The 12549-nt window shown below is 58.0% G+C and overlaps 1 protein-coding gene across 1 annotated transcript in view; it reads right to left on the bottom strand.

The window, feature by feature from the left end:
* Positions 1 to 12549, bottom strand: part of SCARA5 (scavenger receptor class A member 5) — a 44898-nt gene that overhangs the window by 761 nt on the left and 31588 nt on the right. The window contains exons 7-8 of the mRNA XM_075411357.1: positions 10152 to 10199; positions 2071 to 2268 (exon numbers count right to left, since the gene is read on the bottom strand). Coding sequence (XP_075267472.1) covers positions 2071 to 2268; positions 10152 to 10199 — 246 coding nt within the window. The remainder of the gene's footprint in view (positions 1 to 2070; positions 2269 to 10151; positions 10200 to 12549) is intronic.

The raw sequence follows: 12549 nt of genomic DNA, 5'->3' as shown, positions 1-12549 counted from the left end.
CCTCACCCTGCTGCCCACACTAATGGATGGATGGAAGAAGAGATGGAGAGCAGCCCTGAGGAGAAGGACTTGGGGGTGTTGCTTGATGAGAAGCCCAACATGACCCGGCAGCGTGCGCTGGCAGCCCCGAAGGCCACCCGTGCCCTGGGCTGCATCCCCAGCAGCGTGGGCACAGGGCGAGGGAGGGGATTCTGCCCCTCTGCCCCGCTCTGCTGAGACCCCCCTGGGAGTCCTGCGTCCAGCTCTGGAGCCCTCAGCACAGGACAGAGCTGGAGCTGTGGGAGCGGGGCCAGAGGAGGCCCCAGCAATGATCCAAGGGCTGGAACCTCTCTGCTGGGAGGAGAGGCTGGGAGAGCTGGGGCTGGGCAGCCTGGGGAGGAGAAGGCACCAGAGAGACCTGACAGTGATCTTAATATATTTCAAAATATAAAGGGGGTTTGTAAGAAAGCCTGCAGTGATAGGACGAGAGGTGATGGGTTCAGACTAAAAGAGGGGAGATTCCGACTGGAGCTAAGGAAGAAATTGTTTATGCTGAGGGTGGTGAGACCCTGACCCACGTTGCCCAGAGAGGTGGGAGATGCCCCATCCCTGGAACCATTCCAGGCCAGGTTGGACGGGGCTCTGAGCACCCTGATCTGGTTGGAGATGTCCCTGCCCATGCTGGGGGGGTTGGACTGGATGGCCTTGAAAGGTCCTTTCCCATCCAAACCAGGCTATGGTTGATCATTGTCTCCATTTGCCCCCGTGGAAACGCAGACCCCAGGTCTGCCCGCTTAGGTGATGGGTGCAGCACAGTCCATCTGGCACGTGGCAGTGGGGTGGCCCCTGATTCTGGGGGCTACCAAGCCCCCGGAGATGCACAACTCCTGTTCTGGAGGAATCACCACCAGGAGACGCACCAGCCATCAGCACGCAGGGGGTTGTGGCCATGGCAAGTCACTGGACATACCACACTCGATGGGGCATCGATGGGGTTCTCCTGCCCCACCAAGGGTGACTGCAGGCAGCCCCGAGGTGGGGCAGGACCTTTGGGGCTTTGCCTCTGCATCTGCTGGGCATCACCAGGCTGCTGGGCTGGGGGCTTTGGGTGCTTTCATTGTCGTGCCAAAGGGGTCACGGGAGGAGGAGCAGCAGCTCTCCCCTGCTGGGACACCCCAAGTCAAGCCTATCACCCAACTCTGGTTAATCACCAGGTGATCATCATGTCACCAGGCTCTGGATAATGGTGTGCCAGGATCTCAGATGGCTGTACCAGCTTCAGGGGGTGGTAGAGGACCGGGGTTGGAGACAGGGAGAAGAAACCCAGGACTGGGCAAGCAGGGCACTGGTGGCAAAACAAGCTCTGAGGTCTCCCAAGGTTGTTGTGAAGGACACCAACTCTTGGAGGGGTCCAGCCGTGCTGGTAGAGAAGGTCTGGCCAACCCTGGCAGAGAAGGTCTGGCCAACCAGCGTGGTCATGGCTAGATGACGGCCACGGTGGCTACTTGCTTTTGGGATCCACCATCTCCTCAGCAGCCCCAAGCAGCTGGGGAGAAGGCAACTCAAGGAGTTAAAAAGCCTTCGTGGGAGGGGAGCTGGTCTGGGCAGAAACACCCCAGCCCGACAGTTCGGGGCCAAAGGCCACCCCTCCGCCCGCCAAAGCCTCCCTGACATTTCCCCTATGTTTTTAAAAGCTTTTCCTTTTTTTTTTTTTCCCCCGCTTTTGTTATTCTAAAAAGAAAAGAGATCTCAAAAAAGTCACGTCCGGCTGAAAAAACCCCAAAACAAGCTCGGGGACGGTTCTGCAGCGCTGAGTCAGCCGGAGCAGAGGAAGGAGCCGCCGGGGCCAGCGCCAGCGATCTGCTCGCACGCGGCCCCGCGAGCCAATGCCGAAAGATTTGCAGACACCCAGGGCTGACCACGCTGGACAAACCAACGCTGAAGGTTCTCGGGCCGCCACAGCCCCTGTCCTGCTTGCGGGGACGTGCTGGATGCCTCCAGGCTCCTTTTTGGGGGGACTTTGGTTTATTTATGGGCTGGCCCCAGGTAGAGATGTGGATGGGGTGGGGGTAGGGGTGGAGGGGGTCTTACCTTGGCCGAACCGGGCCATGCGGTACACCTCCTCGGCGCCTCGGAAGCCCAGCATCCGGCACACCACGTCTCCATCCTTCTTGTCCCAGCCGTCGTCGCACACCGTGCCCCAACGTCGGTCGTAGAAGACCTCCACCCGTCCCTCGTGGGAGCCGGAGCCGTTCACCAGCCGAATCATCCCCTCCTCGGTGGCTGCCACTGGGGAGAGAGAGGGAGGTCAGAGAGGGCATGGTGGCACCTCCACATGTGTGGAGGCATGGTGGCACCTCCACTTAGTGGTCAGGCATTGGACCAGGCTCCCCAGGGAAGTGGTTGAGTCCCCATCCCTGGAGGAGCTTAAAAACTGTGTAGATGTGGTACTTCAGGACATGGTTTAGTAGGAATGGTGGTGTTGGGTGGATGGTTGGACTGGATGATCTTAAGAGGTCTTTTCCAACCTACGATTCTATGATCCCACATGGTGCCCTTTGCCCACCTTGGACCACCTTCCGTGCCCTCCCCATGGTGCCCATGGCTGCAGAAAGCCCTGGGTGATGCACCTCCAGGTGATGTGAGAACATTCCACCACCATTGGATATGGTACTAGAGGGGTCCCATCAAACCCCGGGTTTTGTTGGGGGAAGCTGAGCCTTGCAATGGTCACGCTAAGACGAGAAACCGGTTTGCAGCTAAAAGTGCTGCAGGGAGGGGAGGCACCAAGCAAGGATCAGTGCTGAAGCCATCAAGGTGAGACCAAAGGGAGACAGCTCAGGCTTTTGATCAGAAGAGAGATCACAGAATCATAGAATGGTTTGTGTTGGAAGGGATCTAAAAGATCATCTGGTTCCAACCCTCCTGCCATCAGCAGGGACATCTTCCACCAGACCAGGGTGCTCAGAGCTCCATCCAACCTGGCCTTGAACCCTGCCAGGAACGGGGCAGCCACAGCTTCTCTGGGCAACCTGGGCCAGGGCCTCACCACCCTCATGGGGAAGAATTTCTTCCTCATATCTCATCTCAATCTGCCCTCTGTTAGTTTAGAGCCGTTCCCCCTTGTCCTGTCACTGCACCCCCTTGTGAAAAGCCCCTCTCCATCCTTCCTGTAGCCCCTTCAGGTACTGGCAGCTGCTCTAAGGTCACCCCGGAGCCTTCTCTTCTCCAGGCTGAACAGCCCCAACTCTCTGAGCAACCATGAGGGAGGAGGAAGTTGCCAGCAAAACCGGGGCAGCAATATTCTCCAAAAGGCACTAGAAAAGGAATCTCAGATGTTTGGGAGGCTCTTCCAGCCTGGAGATAGGACTCCAGACCAAGTCCAGGTGGACCTTGACTTTGTGCTTGAGGGGACGGTGAGGGGAGGTTCATGTTGGTCTGATATGCTGAACTTCTCCTCCTCCCCACCGTGGCTTTGCTCCCTCTGCTCCCAGTTGCCTTTCTGTGGCTGCTCAGCCTTCCTCCCCCCATCACCTCCCTCCTGCCAGGTGAGACCAGCAAGGTCACCCTTCATTCTTCAGCCACGGAGAAGCACGGGGCGGTGGTGGTTTATCTGACCGAGGACGGACTGAGGAGCTCAGCACCAAAACCAAACCCCACTGGTTCTTCCTCCACCCCCATCCAAGGAAACCCAGCAAAAGGAGCACGCCACAAATCCCATAATTTGGGATGAGAAAGGGGTCGAACGGAGAAAATCGCTGGCAGGCAGCTGGGCTCGCCCCGTGACTCACCGCGGGCTGGGACAGCAGCCACGGGTGGAGCTGAGGTCCCCCAGACAAGGTTGGATCGCAGCTGCTTATTTAAAGACGTTTTCCCAAAGCCAGGGTGGGTTTCTTTTTCCCTGTCAAAACACTCATTCCCATCGGAAATCCTCAAGGATATTGCTTCTCACACGCGAAGATAAATGGGGTTTGGATTGCCACGTGAAGCATTTCCAGGCAGGCCAAGGTCTCCTCCTTGATGTCCATCAACTTTCCAGCTCGTCCTCTATGCCCAAGGCTGGTCCTCGGTGGAGAAGGAGTCGGGGGGCTGTGGTCGCCTTCCATGCCACCAAAACCACCGCAACCACAGCCGCCACCAAAGTCCCGGCAATGTAAAAGGGAACAAAACCTTCTCATCTGCTGTGGTTTCGCCAGTACATGGGACCATGGCAGCTTCTCAAGTGGTGAACCCCGAAGGTCTCCATGCCAAGAGGTGACCATTGCAGAGGGAGCTGCGAAGAGCTGGGCAAAATCTGACATCTGTCCGACATCTGCTTAAACTTCGTGCTGGTGGGATGTCACGGGCAGCCGTGCTCGGCTGAGGTCCCTTTAGGCCCCTTGGCCAACCAAACTGGTGACCATGAGTTTGGCCAAGGTGGACGAAGCGGGATCCCAGCCGGCCCCGGGCTCTCGGGGCCGGGAGGTGCAGGGTTAACGGGACATTTAGAGACCGGAGCTGCGTCTGGGACTTGTTGCACAGAGATGTGATGGGTTTTGGCGTTGTCGGCTGGCTGGGACCTACACGAAGGTTGGGTTTTTTCATGCTTCAGGCTCTGGGTTTTCCCTGGCTCGCTCCCAGTGGGAACGGGGCCACGTCTTCCGATGACCTCCAGAAAGCACAGTCCTTGCCTGGCCTTGGCCGATCTCCCACTTCCAGGACCTGCTCAGGGTTGGGGTCAAGAAGTGGTCTGGAAACCCTCAGCGTGTTTTCTTGGATCTGGGCAGAGCATCGGGTTCACGGAGGAGCCAGCAAACATCTCGTGCCGCCCCTGAACCATCTCGCTGATATTTTGCGTGGCCCTGCCATGGACCTGGCGGGGTGGCATCGCATCTCAGCAGAGGGGTTTGCTTGGGGTGCTGCCGGCTGTCTTCTTCAACCAGTCCCTGCTATCTGGGATGGGGTTGTCTCCTCCCAGCCATCGAGCAGCTTCACTGAGGCGGCTGCCTTGGCTCTCCCCAGGGATGGTGTCATCTGAGGGCTGGATGAAGCGACTCTTCCAAGCACGTGTGTTGGAGCTGTGGACGTTGCCTGGAGCTGCCAGGGGATCTGCTCCTGCCAAACCAAGCTTGTGCCGTGTCCAACGCCGGTGTCCTCTGCTAGGGATCCAGGCCAACTTCCCTCCTCCAGGCGAGCAAGTGGAGGGTGGGCTGTGGCCAGGGAATCATGAGGAAGAACTTCTTCCCTCTGAGGATGATGGAGCCCTGGCCCAGGCTGCCCAGAGGGGCTGTGGAGTCTCCTTCTCTGGAGATATTCCAGCCCCGCCTGGCCGCGGTGCTGTGCCCCCTGCTCTGGGTGACCCTGCTTGGGCAGGGGGTTGGACTGGGTGACCCACAGAGGTCCCTTCCAATCCTGAACACTCTGTGGTTCTGTGAAACCCAGTGTCCAGCACTTCTTCTCCACACCTCAGGTCAAGCTGGTGAGCTCCGTGGTGTCACCTTCCTGGCTCCATGTGTTCGGTGACACCGACCACTGCTACTGCTGCTTCTGGGGGTCCCCTTGCCTTCTCTCCCGGTGGCAGGGAATGCTGTGGCTTTGGGAACGCTGTCCCTCTTGCACCCTGGAGCATCCCAGCGCAGGGGACCCTTCCCTGGGTGCTGTCACCTCGTGTCTGTGATGGCTACAGGAAAGCAATAGCTAAATGGGGCACGGAGCTCCCCGGCTGGTGTAATCCCCCCCGTGAAACCATCCAGCTCTCCCTCCAAAGCTGCCCATCTTCCCTGGTGCCTGGAGAACAGGCAGGTGACCGATGGTCTAGGACCAGCTCCCTATATCCGACCTCAGCTGGCTACTCATCCTGCCCAGGACCAGCTCCGTACCTCCAAACCAAGCCAGTTGCTCATCCCCAAACCCTCATTCCTCCCCCCGCGAGTCCGTCCTCACCCCGGCTCTTTGCCGGATGCTCATCAGAGCCCGTGCGTGCTGGAAGATGACAACTGCTTCCCCGAGGAGAGGAAGGGATGCGCAATCAGGGCACGGATCCAGGCACAACCGGGACGTTCCCATTAATCAGCAGGGCGAGGGCTGCTAATAAAACCACGGAGCTCACCCGCATGAGTCCTGGCCACAGCCCTTCCACTTAGCCTCTAGCAAGCACTGCTTACAGAGCTCATAAAACCTAATAAAACCCAGCAGTCTCCTCCCAAACCAGTGCCAGCTCCCCATAACGGCCCTGCAGCCCAGTCCAGCCCAGCTTGGGGCTGTTTTGGTGCCCACGAGCCCTGGGGACTCCGCAAAAGCTGCAGCTGGAGTCGGGGCTGCATTTGGGTCCTGACCCCGAGGAGCCAGTGGAGCCTTCGGGAGATGCACGGGGACCAAAGCGGGTTGTCCACCTCGCCGTGCTGCAGAAGGTTATCCACAGAATGACAGAATGTTCGGGGTTGGCAGGGACCTCTGTGGGTCACCCAGCCCAACCCCCTGCCCAAGCAGGGTCACCCAGAGCAGGGGGCACAGCACCGCGGCCAGGCGGGGCTGGAATATCTCCAGAGAAGGAGACTCCACAGCCCCTCTGGGCAGCCTGGGCCAGGGCTCCGTCACCCTCAGAGGGAAGAAGTTCTTCCTCGGGTTCATCTGGAACTTCCCAGGCTTCAGTTTGTGCCCGTTGCCTCTTGTCCTGTCGCTGGGCACCACTGGAATGGGTCTGGCCCCGTCCTCCTGACACCCACCCTTGATCCAGGATCAGGCCCTCCCGGGCTGCAGCTCCAGAGCAGCGTGGGATCATCTCAGCCCTGCTCTCTGCCTGCAGAGTGGCCTGGCTCCGTCCATCCCGGAGCAGCTCCCCGGCCCCTTCCCTCTCCGATATACCCCATAAACCCTAAAAGCGTCATTTCTTCCTCGTCCTGCGCGTCTGCATTCGTTTTTTGCTGCGGCAACGACTTCCGAACTCCTTGACCTTCCCCCCTGCCCAGCCCCCAGAGACAGCAAAAGGAAAAGCTGAAGAGGAGAACTGGCCGAGAAAACAAGGGCCTGATTCTTTGCAGATGGGCTGAGATCTCACCTCCCCCCTGGTAATGGATACGAATGGTTCCAGCTGAACCCGAGGAAGAACTTCTTCCCTCTGAGGGTGACGGAGCCCTGGCCCAGGCTGCCCAGGGAGGTTGTGGAGTCTCCTTCTCTGGAGATATTCAAGCCCCGCCTGGACAAGGTCCTGTGCAGCCTGCTGTAGGTGACCCTGCTTCAGCAGGAGGGTTGGACTAGATGACCCACAGAGGTCCCTTCCAACCCCTACTACTCTGTGATTCTGTGATTCTGTAATGGAGACCATCTGCCCCCAGCTCCCCGGGCTCCCCACCGCCCTCTCCCGCTGCCCCTGCTCCAGTCCCTTGGGTTTGGGAATAGGGATGGAAACATCAAGCTTTCAGGGGGGCAGATGTGGGGCACAGCTGTCCCAGGAGGTTCAATACTGATGTAGCCCGTGGTTTGTGCTTTGGAGATGGGACCCAGCAGTGGCTGGATGGGGCTGGGGTCCTCGGTGCTCGCTGGGGTGCTGGTGCGTCCCACCGGGGTGCTCCCCACTCCCCAGCTGCCCCTGCTCCCCTGTCACCCTGCCGCCTCCTTGCTCTTGCTGAGCATCGTTGGAGTGTCGTGGTGGCTGGTGGTGGGGACCTGGAGCCTCTGCACGGGCGCCCAAGGCAGGAGGGACGTCCCTGGGGTGGCAGGAGGGATGTCTTCAGGGAGGGATGTCCCTAGAGAGGCAAGAGGGATGTCCTCAGGGTGGCAGGAGGGATGTTTTCAGGGTGGGATGACCCTGGGGTAGCAGAAGAGATAACCCTGGAGTGGCAGGAGGGATGTCCTCAGGGAATGATGTCCCTGGGGGTTGCAGGAAGGATGTCCTTAGGGTGGCAGGAGGGATGTCCTCAGGATGGGATATCCCTGGAGTGGCAGGAGGGAGGTCCCTGGGATAGCAGGAGGGATGTCTTCAGGGAGGGCTGTCCCTAGAGAGCCAGGAGGGATGACCTTGGGGTGGCAGAAGGGATGCCCTCTGTGTGGGATGTCCCTGGAGAGGCAGGAGGGATGTCCCTGGGGAAGCAGGAGGGATGTCCTCTGTGTGGGATGTCCCTGGAGTGGCAGGAGGGATGTCCCTGGGGAAGCAGGAGGGATGTCCTCAAGGTGGGATGTCCCTGGGATAGCAGGAGGGATGTCCCTTGGGTAGCAGGAGGGATGGTCTCAGGATGGGAAGTCCCTGGGGTGGCAGGAGGGATGTCCTCAGGGTGGAATGTCCCTGGGATAGCAGGAGGGATGACCCTGGGGTGGCAGAAGGGATGTCCTCAGGGAGAGATGTCCCTGGGGTAGCAGGAAGGATGTCCTCAGAGTGGCAGGAGGGATGTTCTCAGGGTGGGATGTCCTCAGGGTGTTAGGAGGGATGTCCTTAGGGAGGAATGTCCCCAAAGAGGCAGGAGAGATGTCCAAAGCTTGGAGGAAGCCATCAGCATCTCCAAGGGCCTCGTGGACAAGGTCCCTGCATGGCATAGCCATAGCACGGGAGAGGGTGGGCAGGATTCGGCCCCGGGCTCATCTCCTGGCATTTCTTGGCTTGCCAGCCCAGAAGGCCAACGCTGGGGATCCGTGGGCACGTGCTGATCTTGGCCCCAGAGGAAACCCCAAAGCAATGGCAGAGCAGGGGCCTCCATCCAAATGGGTGTTTCCATCTTTAAGCCCTGGAAAAACACTTCCTTGGGCCAGTCCTGCTGTGGGGCTACAGGGTGGACGAGATGGTTCCTCCCAGCCCCTCATTCCTCTCCGGGCTGCCCCTGGGTTGGTGACGATCACAGAATCCCAGCATGGCAGGAATGGGAAGGGACCTCCGTGGGGCACCCAGCCCAACCCCCTGCCCAAGCAGGGTCACCCAGAGCAGGGGGCACAGCACCACGGCCAGGAGGGGCTGGAATATCTCCAGAGAAGGAGACTCCACAGCCCCTCTGGGCAGCCTGGGCCAGGGCTCCGGCACCCTCAGAGGGAAGAAGTTCTTCCTCGGGTTCAGCTGGAACTTCCCAGGCTTCAGTTTGTGCCCGTTGCCCCCTGTCCTGTCGCTGGGCACCACTGGAAAGAGTCTGGCCCTGTCCTCCTGACCCCCACCCAGAAGATATTCATAACCATATCTCAGATCCCTGCTCAGGCCTCCAACTAGACTCAGCGCCGCTGATGCCAACCCTCTGAGCTCTGCCACTCAACCAGTTCTCAATCCACCTCACTGCCCACTCATCCAGCCCACACTTCCTGAGCCTCCCTAGGAGGATGTCATGGGAGACAGTGTCAAAAGCCTTGCTGAACTCAAGGTAGACAACATCCACGGCTCTCCCCTCATCTACCCAGCCGGTCACGCCATCATTGAAGGCTATCAGATGGGTCAAGCGTGATTTCCCCTTGGTGAATCCATGATGACTACTCCTGATAACCTTCTTTTCCTCTACTCGCTTAATGATGACCTCCAGAATGGGCTGTTCCATCACCATTCCAAGGATGGAGGTGAGGCCGACCGGCCTGTAGATCCCTGGGTCCTCCTTCTTGCCCTTTTTGAAGACTGGAGTGACATTGGCTTGGGCACCTCTCCTGTCCTCCAGGACCTTTCAGAGATGATGGAGAGTGGCTCAGCAATGACATCCACCAGCTCCCTCAGCACTCGTGGGTGCATTCCACCAGGGCCCATGGATCTGTGGGAGTCCAGATTGTAGATGATGGTGTTTGCCAGCGAAACACCTGCCTGGGTGGGCGACCTCAGCCCCGAGCTTGACCCTGTTTTCTTCCTCGTGAAGAAGCGGGGAATGAAGACCCCCAGCCAGCTTCGAGCATCCTCAATCCGGCCCCATCAGCCTGGCCGGGATCTCGGCACGCTGAGGGCTCCTGGGGCTGCAGAGCAAGGGGCTTCCTCCTGCTTGGCTCTACCTTAACCTCACAACCACTTCTCCTGAGCATCCTTGGTCCTCGCATGCTGCTGACATCCCTCCCACCTCCCCGTCAGCTCCGGCTCCTCCTTGCCCAGGCAGGACAACCCAAGTGCGGAGCTCAGCAGCCTTGTCCCGGCAGCGACCACCACTTTCCTGCCTGTTTTGCAGCAGACATTTCTCCCACAGGTTCCCAACCCCTCCAAAACCCTGCCTGGAGCACCCAGGAGATGACCATGAGCAAGCACTTACCTGTGCCACCGCCTCGGTCCCCCTTCTCTCCCTTCGGACCTCGGTCACCTGGGAAAAGAAAGAACACAGGGCATAAATCTTGATAAAATCAGATATTTTTACTGTATATCCTGCTCTTAGGTAACGCCATGTGTCTGTCGCTCCTGGAGGGCTTTATCAGTTTGGGGAAACTGAGGCACAAAGCAGAAAATGACTTGTCGACCCTTCTTCAGACCCCCCGGCCGTGCTGCCTGGTGATGGAACCCAGCTTCTCACTCCCCTGGGTCGCTGCTTTTTTGAAGGCAAAACCAACCCAGCCCTGGGAAAACTCAGCTTGCTGCGGGGTTCAGCCCCCTCCCCGGGCTCCCCGTTTGCATTTCGTGCCCAGCGTTGCTCTTTCCCTCTGCGTCTGCAGGGAGGGGGCCCTGCCTTGGCACCCCCTCGGTGGGGGGGTTTAGGGCTGTGCGATAACCCCTGCTCGGGGTGCAGGGTGAGGGTGGGAGGATGGGGAAACCCCCCAAAATCCTCCTGGGGTGCGTGTCCCGTGGCGGAGGGAGGACGGGGGGCTGGCTGTCCCCCAGACCATCCCACCCACTCTGCTACCCCCCCTGCCCCACACAGCCGAGCCCTGGCTGCCGGGCAGCGGCAGAGCAGGGGTAAAGAAAAGCAAACGCTGAATTAGGGGCTAAAAAATCCTCTATTTAGTGCTAAAAAGGCTCTTTTTTTGCAGGGGTTGGGAACTGGGACGTGGTTTCTCGCATCCTCGGTGAAGCATCGCCCCGTCCCGCACCCAGCTGGTACCTCCTGACGAGCCAATTTCCCGAACCAAGCCCCGTATCCATCGAGAAGCGACGCTGCTGGGGGGCTCAGACCAGCTGGGTAAACAAGCTGCCTTCAAACCCCCCACCATTTCCGTCTAAAAATAATGAGCTCACTAATTATCAGTGTCACGGCTTGGCTCTCCCCGTGGCTCGTGAGCACGGGCTGCCTCTGCCTGCGTCCCACCGCCTCCCTTCACCCCTGCCCGCGCTCCGGCTTTGCTCCGGGCAGGCAGCAGCCACGTTTTTCCACGGTGGGCACCACTGAAAACACCATCCCGAGTGGGGCGGTGGGCTTGGTTTTGCTGGTGCTGGCTTTGCCCTCCAGGGAAGGGGCTGGGGAAGGGTCTGGGCTGCTCCGGCCAGTGGTGCTCCGGGAGACCCCCAGCCCCGCGGCACAGCCCCGCTTTGATGTATCCTCCTCTTTTGTCTCCATGTAGGATCAACAAACAACACGCACACGCGCTCAGAAATTTCTTCTAAAGTAAAAGAAGAAGAATCAGAAGAATCAGAAGAATCGGAATCAGAAGAAGAATCAGAATCAGAATCAGAAGAAGAAGAATCAGAAGAATCAGAAGAATCAGATCAGAATCAGAAGAATCAGAATCAGAATCAGAATCAGAATCAGAAGAAGAATCAGAATCAGAAGAAGAAGAAGAATCAGAAGAATCAGAAGAATCAGAATCAGAAGAAGAAGAATCAGAAGAATCAGAAGAATCAGAATCAGAATCAGAATCAGAAGAAGAATCAGAATCAGAATCAGAAGAATCAGAAGAATCAGAAGAATCAGAATCAGAAGAATCAGAATCAGAAGAATTAGAATCAGAATCAGAAGAAGAAGAATCAGAATCAGAATCAGAAGAATCAGAAGAAGAAGAATCAGAATCAGAAGAATCAGAATCAGAAGAAGAAGAATCAGAAGAATCAGAATCAGAAGAATCAGAATCAGAATCAGAAGAAGAATCAGAAGAATCAGAAGAATCAGAATCAGAAGAAGAAGAAGAAGAAGAAGAAGAAGAATCAGAAGAATCAGAAGAATCACAATCAGAATCAGAAGAAGAAGAAGAAGAAGAATCAAAAGAATCAGAATCAGAATCAGAAGAAGAAGAAGAAGAAGAATCAGAAGAAGAAGAAGAAGGAGGAAAAAAAAAAGCGCATGCAGGAAATTCTTGCCCTTTAACTGGGAGGCTCTGGGAAGGCGCGATCGCTCCCCTGGGCAGCCGCAGCTGCGTCGGATGGAGGAAAGCTGCCTGCAGCCTGCCCCGCTGATGGGAACCAGATGACAGCAGACCCCGAGCAGCAGGAGAGCGGCCAGAGACGCGGCTCGCAGGCACGGGACGGCAGTGGGACGCCGGAGCAGCCCCTGCTCCTCACCACCTTCCTTCCCCAGCCCCGAGGAAAGGGGGTTGGAACGCAACAGTTGCGGTTCTCTTGTGTTTGTCCCCCAAAACCTGGCTCTTCCAGAGCAGAAGTGCTTTTCCTGCAGAGTCAGGTCTGCATCCTATAGCACGTCACATGGGGATGATGGAGAGAGGTGGAACGGTGGAGACCGACAGACACGAATGGATCAGCTGCGCTGGGCAGAAATGCCATGGTCTGAA

The sequence above is a fragment of the Opisthocomus hoazin genome, chromosome 2, assembly GCF_030867145.1.
Source record: "Opisthocomus hoazin isolate bOpiHoa1 chromosome 2, bOpiHoa1.hap1, whole genome shotgun sequence".
NCBI lineage: Eukaryota > Metazoa > Chordata > Aves > Opisthocomiformes > Opisthocomidae > Opisthocomus > Opisthocomus hoazin.
The sequence above is the reverse complement of the archived record's forward strand: the minus strand, read 5'-3'. Positions and strand labels throughout refer to the sequence as shown.